Raw genomic sequence first — 27,309 nt, forward strand, 5'->3', positions numbered from 1 at the left:
CGTGGGGACATCTCCTTCTGAAACAAAGTGTACTATTTAGAGAAATTGTATCTGGAGAAAACAACCACATGGTGACTGGTGAGTGCTGGGTGTGTTACCTTTGTACACACAGCCTCAGGTTTGATTAAAAAAAAAAAGGCAAAGTATCAGCCTGTCCTGTCAGTGTCTGCAGCCGTCACACCAACAGCATCTGTTCTCCCTGCCAGGTCTGAGAACGGGTTTATCCACGTCTGGAACCTGCAAACACACAGGGTGGACACAGCACTGGATGGCCATGGAAGGAAATCTGTCTACTGTGTGGAGACTATGGGTGGCAGAGACAGCCTCCTGAGGTGAGCAGGCACACGAAAACCAGGGAAATTGTTCTTCTTTCTGTGATGTGTAGGGTTGAAGAAGGAAAAAGAAAGGAATCTCTTATTTCTGGAGTCACCGAAAATATACAGAAGCACAAAAATACAAAAAAAAACCCCTGTAGAACAAAAAGTAGAAAAAAGGATACCATTAATTTCTTTATGATATGTATGTAATGACATCATAACTACTGGGGGTCCATAGTGCCTTTTCTAAAATACACTGGGATTTGAAGTTGACAAATGCTTCACAACTGGTTCTCAGGGAAGATCAAAATTTATATAAAGAGTTTATAAAGAGAGGGAAGAAGGTAAGGAAGGAAGAGAAGAGTCAGAGCAGGAGAAGGGAAGGCTGGAAATGAGCAAGAAGGCTGAGCTGCTCACCTTCCCTTTGTTGCAAAATATCTCCTGTTCTCGTTCAGCAAGGGAAAGTCGGGAAGATTTGTGTTCTTTGGATTAGACAGGTGAGCTCGAGTAGATGCCAAAGTGTCTGTATGGCTGGGAGGTGTTCTGACATGTTTATCTAGAGAAGACATCTCTTATAATATACAGTGGAACTCATTAGCATTTATATTTGTTATCTGCTTAAGTACAATTATCAACACTCTCCCCCATAAAATAATACTGAATGAGCATTGTTTGTGTAATTACAGAGTTTCCCATTCCTCTATTTTTGCTGTCTCTATAGAACAGTTCATTCCCATAGCCCTGCAGTTTTAAGACAGCAGTTACCTGTATTTTTTGTTTCTCTGTTCCAAAGCTGAATCACACCACTTTCCTGCTGCACCACATTGTTCCTGTGCCGGGTGCTGTAAATGTTGTGACAGTTTGTCACTCAGCTGGAGAGCAGACAGGAGTTTCCGTATTGATGTTGAAGAACTCCCAACAGTCTGTAGATTTATATCTACCTCTGTTCAGGTTTCACACTTCCATCGGGTGACACTGCTAATTAAAACAAGAAATGGATAAGGGATTCTTAATGACTCCTTGTCCCGGGAATAACATGAGGACACGTCCTGTGCTTCTGTAGTGTGTGGCTCAGAAGCTTCTCCACCAGGGACCTTTGTTCTGGAGCCAGTGGGATCACATAAAGGTGCAGCGATTGATGCTGAGCCCCTTGTCTGGTCTCCATGGGCTGGGACCAGTGTGTGGACTTTGCTGAGGGACGAGGTGTGCGGGGGAGTCTCTGTGGGAGCTGCTCTGGTCCCTCACTGGTGCAGCTGCTGCTGCTCTGCTTTGGGATGTTTGAACCACAGCGGTTCATCGTTTGATTCCTGCTACTCCCGGCACCGTTGGGCCCTCTTCTGCTGTGTCCCCACACACACAGCCCTGACACTCTGCTGTGCCCTCCCTCAGGCTGCGGGGAGTTGACCACTGAATAACTGTAGCTTTTCATTTATCTTTGCGGTCTTTGTTGTTCTTGCTCTTTGTCTTTTAGCTGTCAACACACCTGACATTTCTATTTCATTGCTAGGGTGAAAGAGTGTTAAGTATGTTACTCTCTGGATACCTTTGTTTCCTTTAAATTAGATCTAATCAATGGTAAAAAGTAAGAATTTTATTATGAAAATGTTCAAATACTCATGAGACTGGATAAATATACACACGGATATAAATAGTGTAGCTCTGTGTGATCCAGTCTCTCTTGACAAGGAAAGGGGCTGAGTGGCTGTGTCTGACGGACCCTCAGGTCCTCCTTCCTTCTGGTGACTGTGGGACCCATTGGCTGGTCCTGCCGTGGGTGGGGGTCTCGGTGGTGTGTTTCATGAAACCCAAAGGACACCCCCGTGGAGCTGTACGAAGCTCATTCCTTTACTGCACGTTGAAGACCCAACTTTGAGCCAGGCTGCTCATGGAGAACTTGTTTCACTGCACCAGTCAGGGGCGCGACCAGAGGATCTGCCTGTGGGATTTGGCAGAGGGACGGACGGCGGTGACGGACTCCATCCTCACGGAGAACGTGGGATTCTGCAAATGCTCCCTGGTAGAGGTGGCACCGGGACGCTGGCTGATGGCCATGGCAGCCAAAGCCCTGCAGGAGGTAGGAAGTGTCTCTTTTCCTGGTGCTTGGGAGATGGGGTTTGGTTTGATGGTTCAGAAGGGAAAACATCTTTGCTCTCAAATCCTCTGCTCAAAGGAGGGCAGCACAAGGAACCTTTGGGGGTTCTAATCACCGATTTTACCTGCCGGAAAGATGAATGAATTCCGTAACTCATGCTCTAATAACAAGGATATCACCCCAAGATTTGCCTGACGTATAAGTATTTGCAGCTGCTGCTGGTCTTTCATGTGCAGGAGTTTTGAAAACTCCTCTGGTGCTGCTGAGCTGTTGGAGGGGACCAGAGTCCCCTGGGGAGCCGGTGGCCAGGAGGGCTGTCGTTAGGTGGAGGTGCTCATCTGCCTCTGGAGCTGAAAGTCCTTTGGGGAGAGGAGGGGGGTGATTTGTAAGGTGGGACGTGGTCTTTCACCCCGGGCTAATTCTTGAACTGGTACCTCGGCTGGAAACAGCTGAATTACTGTCAGCAGCCAGAGGTTTGCTCAGAGTGAGATAATTGTGGGGTCCGTGTCAGCTCCTGCTGGGTGAGTCCGTGTCCAGTGCCCGTCAGCGCAGCCGTCGCTGACTGACAGCTTTGTTGGATGTTTCCTCTTCATATGGTTTTCTTTGAAGGATTATTTGAGGACATCACAAAAAAATAAGTTATTTCAAATATTTGACATCAAAATACCAAAAATATGAAAAAAAGTGGCATAAATAAGACAAGGTAATTGCAAATTGTTCATGAACACAAAAGGTCACATGCTTTTCTGGACTAGACGATGTGGATCGTGAAACTGAAAGTTGCATATTTTCTATACAAAGTAATAATTGGGAATGGTGCCCGTGTTGCAAGAAAATGTGAGCTTTTTATTATTCAGAAGTTAAGCACACATTTAAGTACTTTGTTGGCTCACGGCCAGAACGTTCAGCCTTTTACAGAACTGAGTAAGTCTGAGACACAACCAGTGCTGCACCAGTACGTACACCCACTGTCCCACAGGCTGCTGGGATCAAACAAAGAACTCTCCCCATCTCGCAGCAGCGCTCAGTAATATTTAAGTTAAACAAAATTGGCAAGTGCATTCTTGTGTCAGCTGGAGAAGAGTTTGTGTCAGGCAAAGAGCGCACACACACACACACACGCACACACTTTCTGGTAATGAAGCATTAAATAATGGTCTGATCCAAAGGGAAGACATTTACCCCAATGTCTCTCTCATCCCGGTTTCATTGCCCCGTTTGCCTGCCTGTGCTCTGCAGCCTCCTCAGCTGGAGGCTCCACTCCGGGTATGAACCTTTACATTAGAACTGTGTCAGGTTTCAATACATTCACATAAGCTCCCATAATATATAGTGCTTCCAAATAGGCAGCACTGTGTGAGACACAGTACATTTGCAGCTTATGATTAAAATTAAGACTTAATAAGTGTTTATGCTTGGCTGGTGCCCAAAAAAAGAGTAATTTTGTCTTAAAGCAGGTTCAGTCCATAAATAATGAGATCTGAACAGGCATTTATTTGTTCATGATTGCATTTAAATCACCAATTATGAGTTACACGCACTTTTCTTGCCAATTTGCCAGAAACATGTTAAAAGCTTTATTAATGTGAAAAAGAAAAAGGGTGTGTTTCCTTGTGGCCAGTTTTAGCCACCCAGGAACACTATTAACCTCAGGCAAAGGCAAATCTTTCTCCTATTAAGTAAAACCAATATAAACACAGAACTTCAAGTTTTAGGTTACAGTTGTCAAAATATATGAAATAGCATTTATTTCTAAGGTTCAGTTGCCTGTAACGCAGCGGGTCTCTGGAGCTGTCAGCCCAGCAGAGGCAGCTCCCGCCTGCTTGCCTTCTGCAAAAACTTCTCAACTCTCTTTCTCCTCTACCAGTTTGTCCTTTTTTAATCAAGGTAAAGTGAAGGAGGTTCTTGGTGGTGGTTTGGTTTTATTTCGGTTTAATCTGCTGAGGTGCATTTATCACAGTGGGTTTATTCTTATTATGTAGAAGTTGCAGTCTCAGTCTTGGTCTTGGAGCAATGCCCTTTGCAGAGCCAGGGATGGGACACAAGAGCAGGTCAGCTCTGTATTTAGAGCCCATGCCCTGCAGTAACTCACGTGGTTTTTAGGCTGATAGCAAGAAAGTTGCCAAGAGAAAAGCATCTTGTGTTAAGAGTGTAGCTCCAAAGAACCAGAATTCCCAGAGGAAGGGCTTTGGTCTGTTCCTGGTTTGCTGTACGTACTGATGGCTCCTTGCTGTGGTCCCCGTTCCTCAGATCTGGGGAGCAGTGTCCTGCTCCATGGCTGATGGCTTCAGAAGGTGCTGTGTGCCTTGTGCTCAGTGCTGACCCGCAGCCCTGCAGTGCAGCTTTTGGCAGGAGCCCTGACAACCTCTAGAAATAGGAAGATGCTCTGGCAAGCTTTGGACTGAAGGTGTGGGACGGGAAGGCCATGGCAGCTGCCGGGCCCTGACGGACGGCTCCCGGAGGAGCCGTGTTTGTGTAATTCCTCTCTCGGATGCGCAGGGAAACTCGCCCGGCGGGGGCTGTCCTGTGGCACTGCTGGGCTTGTGCACGTTCTGAAATGGGAATTCTGATGCTGGATTTATCAAATGTTTGAAGTCCCTTAATTTTACGAGATAATGCAGACCATTGTTTATTTAACTACAGTAAAAGATCACCTTAGTGATTAAGTATATGTTTGAGAAACAGGCATGTTCCTGGCAGCAAGTTTTTGATACAGAAGAATTTCTATTTCTCCATAGTTCCAGGCTTGAGAATCAGTCCAGAGCGAGGCACTTCCCTGCCAGTCAAGAGACCCAAAACCTCCCAGTGCCAAACTGGAAAGGCAGACTCCCACCATCCCGAGGTGGAAACGAGCTACATCTTTGCCAGAGGAAGGACTTGCCCCAGGCTAAAAAAAAAATAGAATAAATCACTAGATCCATAATTCATTACCGTCAGTGTGAGCAACAGTGGGGGCTGCGATGCAGACAGAGCGGGTGTTTAACACAATATTGTCTGACTCTGCTTCCAATGGGGTCAGACCACACTGTGTTACAAATACCTGTGTGCCCCCCCAGCCCCCCTGCGTTAGCGGATCGTTGGGGTTCCCATTTGGTCAGTGCAGTCAGCTGGTAAATAAAATAATCCACCTTAGATACACGTTGGCCGTACTTCCACACAGGCTCTGAGTTACCGTGACAGAACAGAGACAGTGCGAGTGTCCACAAGTGAATGTGGCAAAAACTAGCAGGGGAGATGGAAAAAGGGGAGATGGAGAGACAGGAGGGCAGTGCTTTCTGCTGCACCAGCCTGCAGCGTTATCTGGTGTCCACACCGCATCGCCTGCTGTGCGGAAAGAAGGCTATAATAGAGATTAAACAGCAGAGAGGGAGAAGAGGATGCGTTCATTCCAGCAGTTCTGTCTGGTCTTTCCTAAACTGATGCATTTATTTTGATAGCTGCAGATCCCCCCCAGCTCCAACTTCAACACACATTCCTCAGTTTCCTCCAGACAGTTTTCACTTAATCACCTTAAAGGACTTGTGTTTTTAACAGCAGAATTTTGACCTGGAGCCTGACCAAATACTCTTGTTTTCCTGATGTCAGGTTCAGGTTTTGGAGCTGCCGTCCAAGACGTCAGTCTGTACCTTGAAGCCAGAGGCGGGTGCCAAGCTGGGCATGCCCATGTGTCTGAAGCTGTGGCAGGTAAGGCAAGAGCAACTGCTAATTGTGAAATGTTTTCCCTGTGATTCATTTTATATGAAGCACATGAATCTTTCTTCACTTGGATTTTGATTTATTATCAAACCAATCAAGTAATTATACTATTAAAGGGGGGAAAGATTTGTGAACATCCTTAATGTAACTTTCAGAGCTTTCCAAGCTTTAATGGAAGATTTGCAAGTGCTCGGGGAAAGCTTTGTCCTTAGGATAGACCCGGGTTTTGCATCAATCAAGAGGCAAATGAGTGACTTACCAAAGCCAGTTGTTTGATATGGTTTCTCGCTGCATTAAGAATGATGAGAAATGATTGGGTTACTTAAAAACAGTGATTTTAATGGCAGGTTACGTTCACTTCAGTGCCCTCAGGACAAGGAAGCACTCTGCGAACATTTCTATTCCAGACACACAATAGGAATGCAATATTGATGGTTGTACTGACATTGGACAACAGAGGTAAATAAAAGCAGTTAATGAAAAAAACCCCACATTTGCAGAGGACTCAGCAAATAGCATTTATGGGGTGCCCCCAGTGAAAGACAAGGAATACAAAAAGGTGGCAGCAGAGGGAGGAAGGAGAGGAGTTTAGGTGGTTGGCACCAAGTCTCCAAAGAATTGGTGGCAAAGCTGATTCCCAGCTCAGCCCCCCGACCAGGAACGGTTATAGCTCTGCAGGACCAGCCCAGCCCATTTTGAGGATGTTACTCCTGCAGGTTCATCTGAACTCTTCTATTGGTTTCAGCTGAAAAAATTACCAATCTGTTGTTAATTGGAGGCCTTCGTGTTTTCGCTCAAGGTCCTGAACTGACTCAAGTTGAGAGGAATTCAGTTGCTGACTTCAGACAAAAGTAGAAGAGGCCACAGTTCAAGTCCCACACTCTAATTAAAAACTAGGAAAAAAAAATAGAAGGAAAATTAAATAGGCTGATTAGGCTTTTATTAAACAGAAAGTTTCTCCTAAAAATGCAATCAGTGTTTGGTACTCAGTGAAATGAATGGGGCTTTCTGTCTCTGGACATATTTTAATAAGATGAAGATAACTGAGGAAATGTTCAGTGTTGAAAATTTTGTTGCCTGTATAAAAAAGTCCCCTGTCTTGCCATATTTTCTACATGCATTAATATTGCTATTCCTCTAGGAAGCAGAGCAGGTGCAGAGTCTTAATTTTATGTAGTTTTTAATTTTGTTACCAGTGGGGATAAAGCAGAGGACTGGGAACTGGGAGAGGCAAGTTATTCCATGCAAATTCTGGCTGGGGGAAGTCACCACAACTTCCTAGACTGCAGCAGGCTGGGACAGCTAATCCCTCCCGCTCTCACAGCTGTAGCTGCTCTTGTACAAATGTGTGCAATGCGGCTTAAAGCACGGGGGAGGAGGATACTCCTAAGGGCAAATAATGACATGTGGTGAGCCAAAGTGATGCTCTGCGTTGGTTTGTGGTGTGGCTGGAAGTGGCTCGCTGAGGAACCCTGTGCCATAAAAGCAGGAGAAGAGGAGGGACCCCAGCTGCACCCTTCCTGAAGAGAGGCCCTCCAGGATGTCTTTGTACAGCCCCGCGTTGGGAACAGCCACGGAGCCGGGAGCTGAGCCCGTGGGCAACGCGCTGCCTGAGAGACTGCCTGGCGTTGGTTATGGCACAGTCAGTTAACAAGTTGAAACAGAAGCTGACATGGAGAGAGCCACATAATGGGCTGCAGGAGTGTGCACAGGGTTGTCATCCAACAAGACTCTGGGGGTTGCAGCTGTGTATTCTGATATTTTTCTGCATGTCAGTAAAAAAGCCATCCACATATTGGGCAACAATGCACCTTCCCAGCAGCAGCACGAGTGGGAAGCTCGGCTGTCGAGCAGATGGAAACTGAGGCTTAGGTCAGGCTTGTGGATGAAGCCTCACTGTCTTCTAAGCAGTAAAAACACTGCTGGCTGTTTATTTTTCTCATTTTCTCTTTATTTTTCCTCATTTTACTAGGTCTGTCCTTAGATACATTACTTCATTCAATGAATTGTTTCCTTGTGAAGGCTGATACTCTTGAATACATTGTCCCTTCAGTTTCACACCTTCCTGCTATTACTAATTGGGTGGGGTAGGAGTTGCAAGAGTAAGGATCAGCTTCCCTTGAATTTTTTGCACTCCTTGGGGAAGGCATCGTGTTGCGTAATGGTGCAAACAAAATAATTCAACAGGAATAATACATGTAGAAACTGGAAACGCAGAGTTATTACTTTATATAAACTATAGCAATTATTCCTGTTGAGTTGACAGCAGATCACCTTCTCTTCCTTCCTTGACAGTTATCCAAATGCAACAACAAAATGTTCTGCTTAGGAAGAACAATGATTTATAATTTAATTTTTCCACTGAAACCAAAACATGAATGGTGACGACTCTTCGCCAGAAGGGTCCGTTATTGGGAACTGAAATAAATAGGCCGTTGTGCACCACTGCTTGGTGAGTCCAGGCATCAGAGAGCTCCCCTGATCTTTCAATAGCTTTTATTGTTCAAGTATCAACTCACTGAAATATTACACTCAGCTGGTTTGGGACTGTCAGGAAGAAGAGTGTGGGAGAACCTCATTACATAGAAAACAATACTTTGTTTTTAAAATAGACCAGTCTTAGATCTCACCTGCAAATCACTGGGTTTCAAATCTGAGCAGAGGTGCCCACAGCATGTACACACACACACACCCCCACCCAAATATTTGACAGAAAAATCATGCAGAGTTCTGGGCATTATGAGACACCTCCCCTGGGGGGCCTGTCTCCCCAGAGCCTGCTCCCCACCTTTCCAAAGGGAAGGGCTCTGAAGGCGAGGAGCGAGGCTGCTGCAGGAAGGAGCCCGGGAGCGGGCAGCCCTGCGCAGAGGGATGGTGGAGGGCATTTCCCCTTGGGTTCCTTCTTTTAAGTTTCTTCCCATCAGGGAGATCCATTCCGCATTTAAACACTTCTTTAGGCTGAATAAATCTGAGAAAAAACACGAGGCTTTTCCTCGGCAGCCTCATTACTGAGACCACCCATCTCTTGTTAGTTTAACTCCCGCCCAGAACAAATAACAACCAGTGGGAGCAGAGTCTGAACCATTAATAGAGGCTGAGAGCCTTTGGCCACCACAGGTTTGTATCACAACATTGACAGCCAGAGAGTCTGAGGAACCTCATCAACAATGTGATGGGATGCCAATAATGAATTCTTTATCAATCTCTTTACCTTTATTTAGAACTGAGTACTGAGCAAACAAAGCCTGTAGAATCTGACGGTGTTTGGAAAGAGCTGAGTAAGCTACTGGCTACATTTCTCAGGGTAGGGTGTCCCTGCATGAGGTGATCATAATCCCAATGGCTATTTTGCTGTTTCTTCTCCTATTAAAGAAATCACTGGCATTAAGAGATGCCTGGTTTTTAGTTGCTTTTCATTAGGGATTTGCATCTTCACTCACATAACTAGTTACTGCTCATGGGTCATTAGTCTTTCGGCCGGAGCAATGATGAATATTTTCCTTAAGTGTGACATGTAATCCAGTAATGTTCCCTTCTTTGAGTTATTTCAGAGGCTTAAATAAATTAGGTGTCTGCCCAGGGTGCCATGCCCTTTGGCCTGTGACATCATTAATCAAAATAGCTTTCAATTGGTTACAGTGGGACTTGGGCGCCCGTTAACCCCTTGGTGACTCACCCAGAGGTTCCTGACAGAGATTCAGTGTTTACCTTTAAGCACTTGGGAAATGCTCCCCAGTCCCCGTGTGTGACCCCCCCCTTGGCAGGGGGGCACTGGCAGCGCTGGGCACTCCGGCAGCGTCCAGGGGGGGTTGGAACTCAGCTGATCTAAGTCTTGTGGTTTTTTAAGGAGCACAAGCAAAGTTCAGGCCATGAAGTAAATCTTCTGAAAACTTCAGGCAGCCTTTTTTCAGGTGTTGTAGATGGCAACAGTTTGGATTTTTCAGAGACAGATTTTCTATTTGTGTATATATAAGTATGTGTTAGATAAATGTTATATCTCTAAAACATAAAATGTTATATGTAGATATAAAAATCGTAAGTGTGCGTCAACAGCTTCTAATGCTTTTGGTAAGTGGATGGACGATCAAGATTTCACATTCAGATTTCTAAACATTTCACTTCTACACCAGTCAGCGTTGTCATTTATTGGTGCTTGGACTGAAACCTACCTGGGGTTGACAATTTTCCTAACAGACTATTTACTTTTCAATTGTACTTTTCTCTTGATCAGCCCAGCTGCGGTTCCCCGTTGCTCCTGGCTGGCTATGAGGACGGATCAGTGGTGCTTTGGAATTTGTCAACGGGAAGAGCGTTGAGCCAACTCGTTTGCCACCAGGAGCCAGTGATGAGCCTTGACTTTGACTCGGAGAAGGCCAGAGGGATCTCGGGCTCATCGGAAAAGGTGCTCAGCATCTGGAGCCTCAATGAGCAACAGAACCTCCAGGTCAGGATCATTGGCCCTCTCGTGTCATTTATCCCACTTTGCACTAACAGTTTGATAGACTAAAAAAAATATTTAGTCATGAAGAGGAGTTGTTGCAGATCTCTAGCTAATTAATCACAGACTGGTTAGAATGTCTGTGCTATGTGACTGGGCTTAGCAAAAGATGGTGAGGATTTAAAAAAAAAAAAAGAAAAAACCCTCTCTCACATGTTTCTGGTTTTACCAAAGTTGCAACAGGCACACAAGCCCAGCATTACTCAAGCCATTGCCTCTGTATCTTCATTTATCACGCTAGGAGTATTCAGCTCTCGGAATGTCCTAAACATTATAAATGAGTTATAAAAATGAGAAACAAAGGATTGCTTTTCCAAAGGTTCTGCTTGAATGGATAAAGGCTTCCTTCCACTGTGGGAAAGAGAGAAATATTCCATGAAATACTTCACGAAGAGAGTAGGAGTAGCCCAGCCAGCACCAAGAGGACATGAGGTTTAGGCAACCAACTTCCTTTGGCACCTTGAGAGCCCCAGCCAGAGACAGAGAAACTAAGTTAATTGGCTCTATGAGTGTGCGTCTGAGAGACGCAAACCTGGAATGACTGGTTTAGAAGGAGGTCTCATAACCACCAGTTCAGGCCATGCTAGTGAATGGCAATAAATATTGCTTAATCTAGACAACTTTAGCAAGTGTTCCAACAGTGCCAAGGGGTTAAGTAGGTTTTAACTAGGTGTGGAAATGAAGTGCATAAATAAGGCTCATGAAAATTAAAATGGCCTGTGCGTAGCCTCTGCACTGTGAGTGCTGTAACCTTTCTCAAACTGGCAGTTGTGGCCTGAACACAGAGTGAAACGGCCGTGAACCAGCCCCTGTGTCCCCCACACCTTCCTTGAGAGGAGAGCTGCTGGTTACACCAACTCAGGCAGGAGCATTAATTGCTCTTCCAGCTTGCAGCTTTTGTGAAGGTTTTTTAGGTAGTTTGGCCAGCTCATGCTGTTTTCTGCATGGTGTCACAGGAAGAAAAAGCAAGTGCTTGGCTGTCTGACAGGTGCAGGTTGTGTAACTGCAACCCACCGAGCTGAAGTTTGGGGACACAGTGCTCGCCCAGGAGAACATCTGAACTTTAATAAGCAATGAGATATGAAGTGAAAGACTAGACTCTGAATAGCAAAGTAGCGAAGATGTACTCAGCAAATGTGATAAGAGTTTTAACAAGTCTAGTGCCCAGTTGTCATAGTTTGGGGTTTTTGTCATGTCTGCCCTCCCCCTGCCCTGGCCTTTCTGTCACCATTGGCGCACATCTGCGCACACCCTTAGCTCAGGGACATGGAAGGAAGGTGATAGATAAGTCCCAGTAAGAACCTTTGTATTGGGGATAGTTTTCTCAGGCCAAGGTGTCAGAAATCTGACATCATGACAGCCGCCTTAAAGCTTCAAACACTCTGGTGCTGGAGAGGAAGCTGTTCCTTCATATTAATTATAGCACGGCTTTTTCCTAAATTCAAAGAAAATACTGTTCATCACAGCAGGTTTCAGTTTGGAGTTAACTGTAACACAGGGGTACATACGATGCATAGGAAAAACAAACAGTTCTTCACCTGAAATACTCCAGGTACTGTTTTCCACATTCCCAGGAGATGTAGGGTTAGTTACATCTTCAGCACAGCACACTGAGAGATAGTAGCTTGTCTCAGAAGAAATTAAAATGCCAAGTATTATAAACTGTAAGTAATGTTTCTGTGCTTCATGCATAGTGTGAATGCCCTAATAAAATGCATCTTTCATGTGAGCACTAGAGATTGTCAAGGACATAGATTAAGTTTTTTTCCACTATTGCATTAATAATATAAACCAGATGGGGATTTTTTTTTCCCTGACATTCCAGGTACCTGAGGTAATGGTAGACGTTGGAAAGCCACTCAGTGGCACATTATTTTTATTCTAAAAGGTTTTAATAAGTAAACGTGGTGCACAGCTATCTGCCGTTGGAGAAATAATGATGCAATGATGGTACTTGGGCTCTGTTTTAAGTGGCAACGTTCCAGTGTGTCAATGAATAGATGATGAAGGTAACTTCATAGTTTATTGCTATGGGGAAAGTTTGGTGCATTGTCTTCTACAAGAAAGTTGCTGAAATCATCACTATCAGCAAATGACTGGATTGGTTATGAGCCTTCTGATTTGGATGAGATAGTGTAATTATGTGATGATGTTTGTGGTATAATGTAGGAGGTAAACAGCTTCTGCAGGTGAATAAACAAAGCAGAACTAAGAAATCTGATAAGCACAGAAGCTCCTTTATATATGACAAGAAAAAACCAATTCTGTAAGCTGTGGTGTAAGTACGTGCACAGGTTTTGTTGTCTGGGTTGCTGAGGCTTTTCCCTCAAATGCGGAGGCTTAGGCTGCCATTACCTTGGCTATTTTTCTAATAAGAATAGGGGTTAAAGACACGGTCTGGGTGTAAGAGAGGGAAAAAGGAAAATCACAGATAGCATGTGTTCAGGAGGGAAGGAGAGGTGGGTGTCTGTTGGCCTCAGCATATCAGAATTTCTTCCTGCATCTGCTACTGGATGTGAGTTTCCTTGCTCATGACTGGCTGAAAGCAGCTCACCTGTTTTACCTCTTTGTTTGCTTAATTACGAGCTCGTTTTCTGGTTAGGAAATGGTGTTGGTATGCAGCTGACTGCAGTAGTTGCCCATAAGTGACTGGATGGCACAAATCCTGACAGCAGGATTTCACCTGGCTGCATAGACCTTGAGCAAGTTGTTCTGCTTTGTTTTCTCTCTCACCTCTTGTATTTGCAGATCGTGCACAAATGCCCACTGTTCCCTCATGTTCCATAGCCAAAAGGCATCACCATTACAGGCTTCATTTCAAGTTGTAGCTTGCTGATGACATGCAATTTCTCCCAGTCGCCCTGATTGTGCTGTATGGATGTTGCCCACATAATTGACAGTAAGGATGGGAAGCACCACGCCCGGGATTGGCTATAGCCATTAGCTAATAATCTCGTTTACAGAGTCAGGCCCATTGCGTTTGCCAGGCGGGTGATGCAAGTCACAAATCCTTCCCTTGCCAGTGGGCACACGCCAACACAAACCCCACTGAAGCCTCGCTGCGTGAGCCCAACTGGGGAGTGTGGGTACAGCCATCCTAGCAAAAAGCACAGGTTTGACAGGAGCAGCCCCACAAAAAGGTGCGCACACACACTCACACACACACATACACTCTGGTGCACACACTCCATGTGTTTCAGAAGTAGCTGCTGACTAATACAAGTTACCTGAGGTAAGAACAGCCAAAGTGTGTTTTATAGAGCTTTTCCCCTGTGCTTCAGGGGAAACGCATGTCAGTGAAGTGAAAACTTTTCTTTCCAAGGGCCAAGTCTTGTGTAGCCTCAGTACCTCCTGAAGGAAGCTAAATGCCCTCCCATTTAATTGTGCCCAGTAGTCTCCAAACAGTAACAAAAAGCTTCCAAGATTGAAATCAATAACTTGGTCATAATCCCCTTCTTGGAATTTGGTGTAAATAAAAGTCTCTTGGGAAAGAGTGCTAGAAATACAGATTTCCTGACACTGTAACCTAATTCCTGGAAGCATTCCTTTCTCAAGACTGTGGTAAATGCTACCACAACTTATTGGGGTTTTTGAGAGGGACCACAGTAGTAGAAATAAGTAGCAGGTAGTTTAAACATCAGCTCAGAATCTCAGCGTGGAAATATTGCAAAAGCAGGGAAAATACATGGCCATAGCTCTGAACGTTGCAGCTCATGCAAGAATAGCTGTGTAGTCTGTGTCTCAGAGCCCTGACCCAGAGCTTCACTTGTGACAGAACACAAACAGCTTTAAATGCAAAAACATGCTAGGGATGCTTTTAGTTTTAGAGAATGGTGCTGGAGATAGACAGGCTCAAGTTAAGGTCTTTTCCATCTTTGTCTATAATTGTTCTCACTTAAGGCCCCAGCCACCGTGTGGTGAAAAGCTCCACGCTGCCCGTGCGATAGCAGTGTGGACAGGTGAGCACTGTCCCTTCTAAGTCACCAAATGTTCCTTTGGCTTCTGTTTAAGTAACAGCTCATCTGTAACTTTCTCACACAGGTTTACAAAACACACGAACTTGTCAACGCTGGCATATCTGCTGTCACCATCCGGCCAGACAAGAAGATTTTAGCAACAGCAGGGTGGGATCATCGCATCAGGATCTTTGGCTGGAAGAAGCTGAAGCCCTTGGCAGTGCTGGACTATCACACGGCCACTGCCCACTGCCTGGCCTTCTCTGACCACAGCCACCCCGCCCAGCGCCTGCTGGCAGCGGGCTCCAGAGATCACCGCATCAGCATCTGGTCCATATACACTCAGACGTGACACGTCCTGCCCTGCCATGGACTAGAAGAGGACCAGGGAAGCAATTCTTTACACTGCAATTCAAACCTGGGCGTGGGGAAGGAACAGAATGTATTTCCAGGCTGAAGTGAGAGTTCTAGGTTAATTCTTGAGCTGCTTGTTCGAGCTGCAAGTTTTGTTTTCCAGAGAGGGAAGTGGATTTTTAAAATTTATAACAAGCAGAGCACAGGCAGTCACAAAGGAAGACACAGAACAAGTCACTGAGTTCTGCTACAGGCTTTGCAACAGCTTTTCTTTGGCAGGTTGCTTAAACAACTTGTGCCATTTTCTACTTTGGTGAAAAAGGACTGGAATCCCTCAGACTGCGGTGGGGGCAGAATTATGTACCCAAGAAGCTGAATCAGTGTAAAATATCACTCTTTCTTGAAAATTTATACCCATTAAACCACCTCCAGTGGGTTCTCATTGTCAGTTACTTTTTCTTCCCCACAGCTGAAAGGCTATCAGACCAACCTTGATTTGTTCACACCGCTGTCAGCTTCTAACTTAAACCAACAGCCAGGAATGTGACTGGGGACGGCCTTTGGCATTTATGAATTTCATTATGTCTCCTGTCACCTCAAGCCTCACAATTAATCACAAGAAAGAAAGGGGAAAAAATCTTCCCCTGCCCAGCACTGCAAAGCTGTGTAAAGCCCTTTACAGAGCCAGTGCTAAATCCTTTCCATAGACTGACTAGCTGGAGAATTTGAACTCAGCAATCCAATTAGCGCCCTTCTCCTTGGAGAGTTCGGGGGGAGTTTTAGCGTGGCAAGGCTGGGATTCAGCCACACAACTCCCATTAACGTTTAGGGGAATTGCATGGATAAATCCTTATCCACACAGCGCAAATGGCTCCATTAACTTGTCATCTCTGCGGTCATGGGAGCTGAAATTAATTTGTGAAGGATTTTTTTGTTTGAATCATGAAGCAGCATTTGCATTCTTTTAAAGCATATTAGCCACACAACAGTCTGCTCATGGACATCTTCCTGTTGTGTCCAGGCTCAAAGCTGCAGTTACAATTAGGAAGGGCCAGTTTGGTAAATAGGAGGTGCTCTGGAAACCAGGACTCAGCTTTACAAACTGAAGTGTTCTGTGCCCAGGCTGTGCACTGTTGATACTTTACTGGAAATATTTGTTTCTGCCTCTGTACAGAGCTGGACATGAAAGAAAAAGTCATCAGCATTGTAGTGAACAGCAACATCAAAAGGCTTTGGAAATTATTTCAGGGAAAACACACAAGCAAATTAAGGTCTGGGTCTGGTACCCAGCTGTGCTTTACAGGCAGAGAATATTGTTGGACTAAAAGTCTTACGCACCAAGCCTGATATTATTTCCATTAAAACACAGAAACAGGGTGCTGCTGCCAGGCTTTCCTCAATAAAACTTGGCCTTACACATTTTGGAGTGTGATAACACTTTAAATAATGCATATCTTTGATTGTTTCTTTACTATTCAGTAGCTGCATGGGGGATGGCATTGCAGCTGAAAGTTATGCCTAATTTTGAGTGATCCTGAGGCGGGGGGGAGGTACTGGTGTTCGTTACATCAACCACAACTGTGTAGATGGTAAGTGCTCCATCTCCACCCACCATCCCACTGCTCAGTGCTGGAGCCCAACGTGCTTTTGGATATCTGAAAAGCTTAGCTTCTGAGCAAAATTTCAGTTTCCACAGCTTGTCACTCAAAAAACCCCCAAAACCCAACAAACCAAAACCAACCAAACAAAAAACTGTAGGAAATAACTTCTGATGCAAATGCTGTGATATTGGCACAATAGCAGGCCCCTAGCAAGAATGGATTAATTCTCCATGTCTTAATATTAGATCGGAGCCTGAAAGTTAGAAACTCTTGAGCATATTATTTTCTCTGAAAAATGCCATTTACTGTCAATGGCATTTTTCATGTCAATGCAATTGTGGAGATTCTCAAGGGATGTTTAGATTTACTCATAGGTCTTTTGGAAGATACACTAAAGATTACTATGTGCCTTCACATCAAACTTACTGCCCTTCACTGGGGGTTAAATATTGATGTTTGTCTCACTAGGTAGATTTAAAAATAAACTCAGTCATGCAAACACAAACTGAAAATAAGGGCATGAACCACATCTGTAATCTTACCAGCAGCCAGACACGGGGGTGAAGAGTTTCATCAGTGTCAAGAGGAAGGACACGTTGCAGATCTACTTGCAAGAACAGACCCATCTGATCCTTACTTCCCATTACCAAAGCACTATCGTGTGATACTTTTGCACATTACAACAATTAATTAACACTTTACATCATCACTGATTTTATTTAAACACTCAGTAAAGGGATTATTTTTTTCTACATTCTAGTTTCCTTGAAATGAGCAGCCAGACTACATTAGTTTGATTTAGAGTTGAGCCTAAATGCCATAGTTTGAATATGAATTACAGTCTCCTACAAGTTTATTTGCTTAAGGAACTGACCAGGACTTTCCCGAAGTAGAATGATTTCCAACAGGAAAGACAGCCTATATTGCTAGAGACTGTCAAATACAGTTGTCTGATTGCATCAAGGAAATTAACAAGTTGTTTTTCTGAAAAAAATTTAAAGCTTTTTATAATTGTAACACAAGCACAGTTATCACTCCAGCCTTCAGCTGACGTGCTCGCAGGGAGGCTGTGAGCGAGGAGCCACCTTAAGCTGCTGGAGTTGGCTCTGGACTCTCCCGTGCCAGAAAGGAGCAGGACGAGCCTGTACCTGGCCGAGAGGAGTCAGGAGAGAAGGCAATGACAGCTGAAGTGTTACAAAAGGCTTCCTCCCGACAACCATCGTCTTTGGCACTGCGAGAGGGAAGAAAGGAACCAGCATTCGTAAACTAATAGAAATAAATCCCAAACACTAGCATTTGTGCAGCAATTACATGGAATATTTATCATCACTGGAATGAATGGTGATCTCTGACCCTCGAACATTTTTTGCAAATGAATCCATTAGTTCCAACCCCTTTCTCTTATCAGTACATGAGCCATAAAGCATTGCAGGTGTAGATGAGCAAGGAAAGAGGAGATTAATTGTATTTGTAGTAATGAGTGGAAGAGGAAGTAGGCTGAGGGCCGGCAATGAGGCAGTTGTTAAATTTAGCCCTCTACAATGCAATTGCATTAGTAAGTAAATAAATTACTCTCTGCAGCTTGACTTTTGGATTGTTGCAAAGTTTTCAATTTTAAAGAGCAGATTTTTATAGTTAAGTCAATACTGGCTTCTGGACTGCTTTGGTTTTTAGCACATTTAAGATGCATCTACAAAGCCAACTTACAAATTAATAAATCTTTCCTTTAATTCAGCCTGCCAAGAACAAAGATAGAACTGACTACTGCAGGAGCCATGTTAGTGATGTAAACCAAAGGACTGGGGATTAAACAAGGATTACCGAGCGCTAAATCAATGTGTTTCCTTTTCTGGCTGTGTGTCTGTGGTGTGAAGGTATGGATCATGACATAAAACACGCATATGACTGCCTGGATTAATACTAGACAATGTTACGGCAATGCTGAGACACAACATTGATGTTTAAGCACGACCAGGGCGCTACCAAGAAAGCCATGGCAATGACTAAGGAAGAAGGCATGTTTTTCCTGTTGTTTGCAGTAGTTGGCAATTTCAGCCTGGGTCCCCCTACTAGGGTAGTCTTTCCAAGTAAACCTCTGTGTGTTTAATCCATGCCCTTCTCTTCTGGGGCATGCTGGAGCATTTTTATATTTTTTTTAATGCAAAGGAAACTATCCAGAATTGAGATCCTAGTAGTTTTTTGGCAATTTATTTAAGGATCTCACAGTATGAAATTAAATGCAAAACCCCCTCATGTCTGCACTATCAGAACAGCAGAGAGAAAAGTAACTTCTAAAATAGACTGAAATTGAAGCATGCCAGGCGTGACACTTGCCAACAACGTCAAAGCAAGCATGGAACAAGCAGCCACATTCTGTACACCGAATGCTTTGTCCTCTGACCTTACCCCATTCTTGGGTATGGCTTTATTTACCACCACACCTTATCAAACACCACAAAATAAGGGGTCTGCTTGGTTAAGCCAATCCGCTCCCCTAAGCTTTTGCAACGCTATCATCAGCTGCATTTCCTCAGCCTATTAAGAATTTTGTTCCAGAGTACTAACACCCCCAAATACGTGTAATGCTCATGTCCGAGTAGGTAAGCTTTCTTTTAGCTATTAGTGGTTTATTCCCCTTCAATACAATCCATCACAAAAAACCCCTCAGACGCTACAATGTATGATCAAAGCACACAGCTGGGACCATAGAAACATAGTCTCCCCGTTGTGACTGTTTTGTTCATTTGCTCATACAAAATCTATCTATATATTCTACCACCATTACTGTGTACTGCCTTATTCTGACTTCTCAGAGGAATTTGATTTTTAGGGCATTATGAGAGGAAGGGAAAGGGGGGTAAGGGGGAGAATCAAAACAAAGAAGCACTTGCCCCTGTAAGTTAGGGGATACAAAGATTCTGGAAAGCACAAAGAGCCTTGAAGCAAACCACCTCCAGAAGCACCAGATTCCTTATGGGAAAAGGACAAGGATGGCCGGGAAGAAGAGTACCCAGAGCAGGCGTACGGTGACAGGTCTGTCTGTCTTGTACACCAGCTCCTTCAGTTTCACAAGTATTTGATTTTATGTCCCCACCATCCCCCATTCATCCCATTAGGAAATCATGTAAACTGCAGCCTACGCATCATCTAAATAAGCCTGTGCTCACCCAGAAGAGCATATATTTATTTCTATATTGCTATGAACAGTGGTAATGCCACTGAAGATAGTAGCAGGAGAGAGTAAGGTCTTGAAGCAGCCACATGCACCACAGAAGAACCATCCCAGAACAGCAGTGACCATCTCCTTAGAGTAAAGTGAGATGGCACTGAAAAAAATAATTCTGACAATTGCCTATTACAATTTGAAGTTATAATTAAAAAAAACCAAAATAACCAAACTAAAGAGCTGTTAGATAAGATTTAGATTACAGCTGGATGCTGTTTTCTCCTAGGTTTTATTCACAGTATAGGTAAATTAGGGCAACAAAATACTATAGGAATCCTTTGGCACTTTCTCAGCAATGATCTCTCTTTCCTACCAGTTGCAGGGCTGATTGATCCTGATTACGTCCAGCCAGGGCATCTGGGGAAGTTTTTAAAATGCTGAGCCATTATTCTGCTCTGCAGCTCTGGAGTGTCGTGCATGCAAAGGTACATTTTCCAGGCAGCCACGGCACTGCTTGCTATAAACATGTTCTGACCCAGGTAGGAGCAAAGTTGGTGCACTGGGCCTATATACTAACTTTAAACATGGCAGAGAATGTGGACATGGCATTTGTCTTTGTGGTAATTTAAAAAATTGCTGATACAAAATCTCAGTGATTCATTGTCTATGTTCACAGAAAAGCATCTAGGCTGCTTTTAACGTAATACTTATGGTAAGTATTGTCTTTTCAGATTTTTTTGCCTCAGATATTTTGATGGCATGCAGACTTGGCATCACGCTAAATAGAGACATTGAGTCTTTATAGTTTTATCTCTTGAGCCCATCTGGTTTGAAGCAGTTGACAACAAGCAGGAAAGGGAATAGAATGAAAGACTCACTTCATGTTTGCTGAAATAAAAGAAATGTGTAAGGCAGTGCTCAAATAAAACCAGCCTGAGAGGAGGGCCCTGCACCCCCCTCTCCCCACCCCTCCTCTGCCCTGTGCCCATGACTGGACGGGGAAGGCTTCACCTGCAGCCCCTCCACTGCCCGACGGCGCTGCTGGAGCTCGCGCCCGGCCCAGAGGCAGCCGGAGCACGGAGGGAGAAGGGGAACCCTCTGCTCCCCGGAACGAGGGACAACAGGAGCACTAGGCAAGCAGAGTGAGAAAACCAACCACAAACACAGAGCCCTTGTCCATCTGCCACGCTAAAACAATTGAAAAAAATAATAGTGCAAACACCTCACACCAAGGTGTTGGGGTTTCTTCAATGTTTTACGTGTTGCTTATTCCGTTTTTAACTTCCTTTTGCAATTTACAGCCCCAGCCCAAGGACTTCAGTCTGAGTAGCTGGGCACTTGGGCAATGACCCCATCCCAGGCAGGTGCAGAACATGGCACCAGCTGAAACACCGGGGGCAGGTACCAAAACCAGCTTCAGCGAGAGCAGGGAAACATGCCCTTTCCTTCTCCAGCACCAACCACTGAGGGCTGCTCACACAAGAACTACTAAATTCTGCAGCTGAACTAGGCTGGCACAGACGTGGGAGGGCACTTGCTCTCTGAGTGAGGCACATGGCATGACATGCTCGTCTTCTCAGGGAGGTGACAAGAGACTCTCTGTACCCTCTCTGGGAGCACACAACGAAAGCTGCTGTCCAAGTGCCTGATTCTACACCGTGTAGCAGCGAATCCTGACAGTGCGCATGCGTTTCCCATTCTGCTGCTCCCTCTCCTTATAGAATTAGGTCCTAAATGTGACTTTTCTGGCTTTTGTTCTTAATCGCTTTGTTACTAGTTCAAATTTATAATTTTAACCTAAATAGAAGTGAGTGATTTATTGTAATTATTTTGTATAGGCTGCTCTTCATAAACTTTTTTTTTTTTTTAATCTGGAAAAACATTTAATTTCCCATATGGAAAGAACGCATTTATCATACTTTACTCAGATACACTTGGCTGACTATTGCACATATATGCAAAACATATGTGATATATTCAAGGCTGAATTTCATAAAACAGAAATGCTATGAAATGTGATATAATAAATATATTACACAGACATATGTGGCCAATTTATAAAACTATGGTATCTTTGGTAAATTTATAATAGGTCATTTCTATTAATGGGGGGAATGAGTGCATTTTTCTGGCATATGCAACACATACAGTACTTTACATAGGCTTCCTGAAGGGAGGCAGACCTTTCAAAAGCAGATTTGTACATGCACATATAGAGTGTATATGGGACATGTCCATATTTTTCAAAATTAATGTATATCTCCAAAACCAGCTTTTGCTTTTTGCAGTGCTCATGTGTGCAACATCCCGGGCACAAAAAGGTATGAAATACTGTTCTTGGAGATTAGCAAACCTCTGACACAGTAACTAGATTCCCACAGACAAGGGGTGTCTCACTTCAATAAAGAGCGTGTTTTATAAGCACAGGCTGGGCTCATGATAATGGCCAGTAATAGAAAACTTTGAGTACGGTCCCTTTCATCTAGTTGTGTCAAACACTGGTGTAAATTAAATATCTTACTGATCAATTGAAGTAAAATAATTAAACGAGGACCAAAAAAATGCATACATTTAGAAAAGTTCCATACATACACACATACTGGTCTCTATTCTAGCAGACTGTACTCTTCACAACACCACAAGCTTATATCAACAGCTGAATTATTCCTGGCTGATTATCTTCAAATTCTAACTCACAGATTATTTATACTTCCTTATTTATACCTGTGTGCTTCAAAGATCAAATTTCTGCTTTATAAAACAAATCTGTATTTTCTCTCAGACTGCCTATTTGCATGTTTGGGCAGAAGTTCTGCCAGGGCTCCCTTCCCTTCCCGCGCGTGCCCGAGCCGAGTGCGATGCCCGGCTCTGCCCTCTGGAGGGAGCCGGCTCTTCAGGCACGGCCGGGAGCGCGCTGCCGCCCCGCCGGTACCCCCGGTACCCCCGGAGCCCGACCCCGGGAACACAGCATCTCCTGGCTACACCGGCCCGTAACATAAACGGCGGGTGAGAACATCGCACCCACCGGCTCAGCGCTCTGACAGCAAAACCGCGGTTAGAAACCAAACAGCAGCAGGGAGAGCGAGAAGGCCCAGCACACGCGTGTGCACACACACACACACACTCCCCACACCGCCTGCAACAGGCTCACAGCACCCTCCTGAGCTCCTGGGACAAAGGTGCTAAAATGCGCTTTGCAAATACCACAGCGCTAGCTCCTCCAGCTCTGCTCCGGGCAGCAGGGCTCAGCTTCCACCCCAACCCCAACCCGGGGGAGCTTCATGTGTTCCCAGGGGCTATAGGGCTGCCTTTAGGTACACACAGCACCAGGTGCCTTTCTTCTGCCTTTCTGACCACACCAAAGTGCAGCTGCCCCTGGGCCGGGATCCGGGCATCACACTCTGAACTCCACTTGCTGGCGGGAATAAGGTGTGTGTGGCAGGAGGAGAGCACGCCCGCTGAGGGGGCCACGAGCCCTACAGCCCCACTAGCCACAGCTCCTTGTAGGGATGCACTAGGAAGCCCCTATCTCAAGGGAGACCCACGCTGTCCCCCAGCAGCACAGTGCCTGCAAAATGCCTTTTTATGCCTACTGCAGCCCCTGGGGCATTCCCCACCCTGCAACCACAGACCGTAGCACGAAGGAAACCAGAGCCCTTGCTCCCCTGGCACCGGCCATGTGTATGCACGGCTGAGACAGACTGAAGAGATGCAGCACCCCAGGATGCTGAGAGGCATCTACCGGGGACCACCTTCACAGGTCCACCTAAAGCAGCTCTAGAGTCTCCCCGAACCGGCAGAAAGATTAAAAAGTACATCCATGAAGTGTGTAGAAGGTGTGCATGAACACTGCAAGCACACAATTCTCATCTCCACGCTCCTATCCTACATTGAACATAGTCAGAGCCATTAGAAGGGAAGAAAAACCACCACCACCAAAAAACCATTCCTGAGACCCTAAGCTATCCCCAGTATTGGGGTAAGTGATCAAGCAAAGACCTCCCTTGTTTCACCTGTGGGTGCCTAACCCTATATTTATCCATGGAGGTTTCAGATGTTTGGAGCAATCAGTAAATTCAGCCTGTAACTCTGGAAAATGGAGCCACGTGGCTAATTTATTCTGTAGCCCTGTTTGGAAGAGACAAAGGGTGCTTGTACCCTCTGTACTCGGGCCTGTTTTACCAGCAGCTTTTAAATACACAGTGTTATGTGTGACTTGAGGCGACCATAAGTGGACGCATTGTCTGGAACCGCTGCAGCCTCCCTTCCCCGTGTGTGCCATGGACCTTGGTGACGGCATGTACTGAGCGAAGTTTAAACATACATGTAATCAAATCATACAAAGTCATTTTTCAAGTGAAACTGCAATACACATAGAGAAGGCATGGCCTGTAGATGATATCCCTTGGCTAACTGGCTGACAGGTAACGTGACATTAAAGTGCTACAGATTTTCTGTGATTCTCAAAAGGCTTCTACTACCCAACGTGCAGTGCTGTGGGGGGGGTTGCTTGTTTGAAGTGGATCTTTTTGTGGTAGAAAAATCACCGTGCTTGGTTTCCATGTCTGGAACACTCCCATCCGGTGAGATAGACATACTGATACAAGGAGGAAACACTAGTCAAAGCCCCGAGGAACCTTGATTTAAAGGACTAAAACATGACATGAAATGCTTACTAATATGATTAATACTACCATATATGAGCACCTTGCATGTTGATGGCCTAAAATCAAGGTTAGAAATACCATTTTCATAGTTAAAACTGTAGTCTTGATACAGCTGCATGGTGTCTCCTTCCCATTCAGACACAGGACTTCTGTAGTGATTCTTCCAGCAGAGGACAGACTAGTGATCCTGAGGGCACACAGCCATAGGTTGAAGTTCTGTGATTTTCTCTTCTAATGGACATAAATTAAAATTCCTACATTCCAATTCAAGGCAAGGACCTTGAGCCACTTTCTGTAAGAGCACGGTTTAGTCCTGGTGTCTGGGGTCATGCAGTCCTCTCAGCTCTTGTGCCATGAAGTACGTTTGAAAAGGTGTGTGGCCAATCTGCACTGAGAGCCAGCGATGCTTGTTGCAGCACTCCATGTATGTGTGAGGAAAGGGGTGCTAACCAACACAAACAGAAGTGTACTGCAGCCATTTCAACCTGGGACCCCCACCCTGCCAGCCGCCGCGTAAGGAGAGATGGGCAGCTCCAGCAACCAGGGAGAGAGAAGGGAAGGAGCATTTGTCTGTGCAGACTCACTGTTTGTTCAGACCGAACAGCTCCAGTTTACTATTCCTATCTTATTTAAGTGAACTCATTTTGCAGGGGATATTTAGACTTCAGAGCAGACAAACTGACAAATACACACAAGTAATCAAACAAGAAATGAAAGAAAGAAAGAAGAGGAAAAACATTTATAAATGTCACTGTCCAATGACTTTTCAATTTAAATGAAATAAGATTATCTACATATATCTACAAATATCTACATGTATCTACACTGTTTCCAGATATGATTCTTTGGTTATCTTCACTTTTTTCCTACACTGCAACTATCAAGGGGAAAAAAAAATACGTTTGTATAATCTTTGAAAGAAATAATAAATATAACAACTTCATTAAACGTTTGACCAAAGCTTTGGCACTAACCAGTTTACAGGTAACAAATCATACTGAAAACTCTGAAATAATAGCGGCAAAGCAACAGAGCACATCCGAGAGCCATTTCCCACTGACTAATAATAAGCACATATTTTACATCAACCTTTCTGAGAACATTAATTATGGTTTAGTCAGACACTAAGAATCTCACAATTCACTGCAAATATCAAATAAAATACATATTTCTTGCACAAGTCTTTTTCATGGATCCAGATATATTTTTTATAACAGAAAAAAAAATATACATAAAATATTCATGTTAGCCTGTATCCCTTCTTAAACCCTTCCAAAAAGTTTTGGAAGCCCAAAGCCCACGGCCAGAGACAGAATAAACATTGCTATTAACACTGCCACCTGCACAAGGGAAATATTATGTTTTAAAAGGTTTGTAGTGAAAATGCACAAACATGGACAAACAGAGGACTTAAAAAAAAAAAAAAAATAACCCCCTTCTTTTCATAGAGTCACATGGAAGAATCAGGAGTGTTCATAATACTGTATACCAGCGCAGCCAAGGAGCTGTTCAATACCTTCTCTGAACTGCCATTCGGGGAGCATCTGACAAAAACCACAAGCCAACTACTCAAAACACAAGGCTGGAGAAACTGTGATGAACTGGGCCATCTTTTGAACAATAAGGAAAGACTGCCTGAAGAAAGATGTTAAAGGAAAAAGGAAAAAAAAGTACTTACCAGCTCTAAGAGGGAAGATACAGCAAGCAGGTAGGTGCAGAGCAGGTGCTTTGGGGGCACTGCAGTTTGGGTGCAGATATAGGGGGTGAGGCATTCTGGGAAAAACCCCTCAACTTCCTCTAAAAGGCACCTCTCAAGGGGAGAGCAAGAGCCCGGGGAAGGGTGTTGGGAGGCAGTGCTGGGCTGGGCAGCAGCCAGTTTACAAACTATTGCTGAGAATACACAGCCTAAACTCTGCAGGTATCCCCCCACCCCCACGCTGGTTTTTAAACTTTAGCATCCGTTGTTATGAAAACAAGATGGCTGTGCTCTCGGCCACGGGCTCCTCAACAGCTCCAGAAAACCCTGTTGTGATTAACCTGCCCCAATGAACCCCAACACTAGGCAGCAGGTCAGGGCTGGGGGAGAAGGGGACAATGAGTTCTGACATGAAAATTCAAAAGTGTTCCCTTAAACTAAACTCTGCTTCCTTTGACAGTCTTCTCGAAGAACTACCTGAGCCAACCGTGAATGAGGCCAAGAGTCCCCGAGGTAAGAGAGAGACTTATATCGACATGTGCAGAATCCGGGCCCGGCAGAGCTCACCGACAGCCCCACCGCCCTCCCTGCTCGGTGCTAACGTTTCCCGTCCTGCTGGGCCGGGAAACACCCGTCCCAGCGAAAAAAAACGGTGGCAAAATCACCAGATCTCCATGAGGAGACCGGGCGGGTGAGCGGGAAGGGGGCAAATCACCTCATGGCGGCAAATCACATCATGGCGGCCGCTTCCTCGTCCTCTCACTGCTTCCCAGAGGCCCGACGGCCCTCGGTGCCCGGCGCGCTCCTGCGGACCCGCACGGACGGAGGCGCGGGGGCAGGGAGAAGGGAGATAACGACATATGGCTTCATTTATCAAAGTGCAGCTGCGGGTCACACCGCCATCGGCAGCACCCGGCCCCTCGCCGCCGCCCTCACGACGGGTGGGGAGCGTGAGGGGAGCTTCCGGCTTCCTGCGATTGGGCGCTACGGCTGTCGATCAGTCAGGCTGGCCTATCAGCTCACTCGTAAGGCGGGAAGAGAGGGAAAGGCGGGAAGGGGGGGGCAGGCGGTCCTCGCGCCGCGGCGGCTCGGCGGGGCCGTTACCGGGGCCCGTAGTCGTAGTTGGCGGGCGGCCCGGCCGGCGAGTACATGTTGGCGGCCGCCGCCGCGTTCACGTGATGATGATGGTGGTGGTGGTGATGGTGGTAGCCGTGCCCGCGGATGCCGGGGAGGGGGTACGGGGCGGGCCGGCTCTTCGCCCCCAGG

General features: G+C 45.2%; 2 protein-coding genes across 4 annotated transcripts in view; one reads left to right on the forward strand and one right to left on the reverse strand.

The window, feature by feature from the left end:
• GNB1L (guanine nucleotide binding protein (G protein), beta polypeptide 1-like) overlaps positions 1-17,180 on the forward strand; it is a 43,380-nt gene extending 26,200 nt beyond the window's left edge. For 2 of the 3 annotated variants that reach the window (XM_014944067.1, XM_014944065.1), the window contains exons 3-7: positions 207-332; positions 2,229-2,391; positions 5,995-6,093; positions 10,337-10,549; positions 14,645-15,022. In XM_014944067.1, the coding sequence (XP_014799553.1) occupies positions 207-332; positions 2,229-2,391; positions 5,995-6,093; positions 10,337-10,549; positions 14,645-14,911 (868 nt within the window). In that variant the 3' untranslated portion in view covers positions 14,912-15,022. Of the gene's footprint in view, positions 1-206; positions 333-2,228; positions 2,392-5,994; positions 6,094-10,336; positions 10,550-14,644 lie in introns of all 3 variants that reach the window. The other variant, XM_014944066.1, reaches the window with a different exon arrangement.
• Positions 17,180-27,309, reverse strand: part of TBX1 (T-box 1) — a 19,350-nt gene continuing 9,220 nt past the window's right edge. The window contains 1 exon segment of the mRNA XM_014944064.1: positions 17,180-17,745. Coding sequence (XP_014799550.1) covers positions 17,558-17,745 — 188 coding nt within the window. The 3' untranslated portion in view covers positions 17,180-17,557.

Source organism: Calidris pugnax, unplaced genomic scaffold (assembly GCF_001431845.1).
Source record: "Calidris pugnax isolate Ruff unplaced genomic scaffold, ASM143184v1 scaffold138, whole genome shotgun sequence".
Classification (NCBI taxonomy): Eukaryota; Metazoa; Chordata; class Aves; order Charadriiformes; family Scolopacidae; genus Calidris; species Calidris pugnax.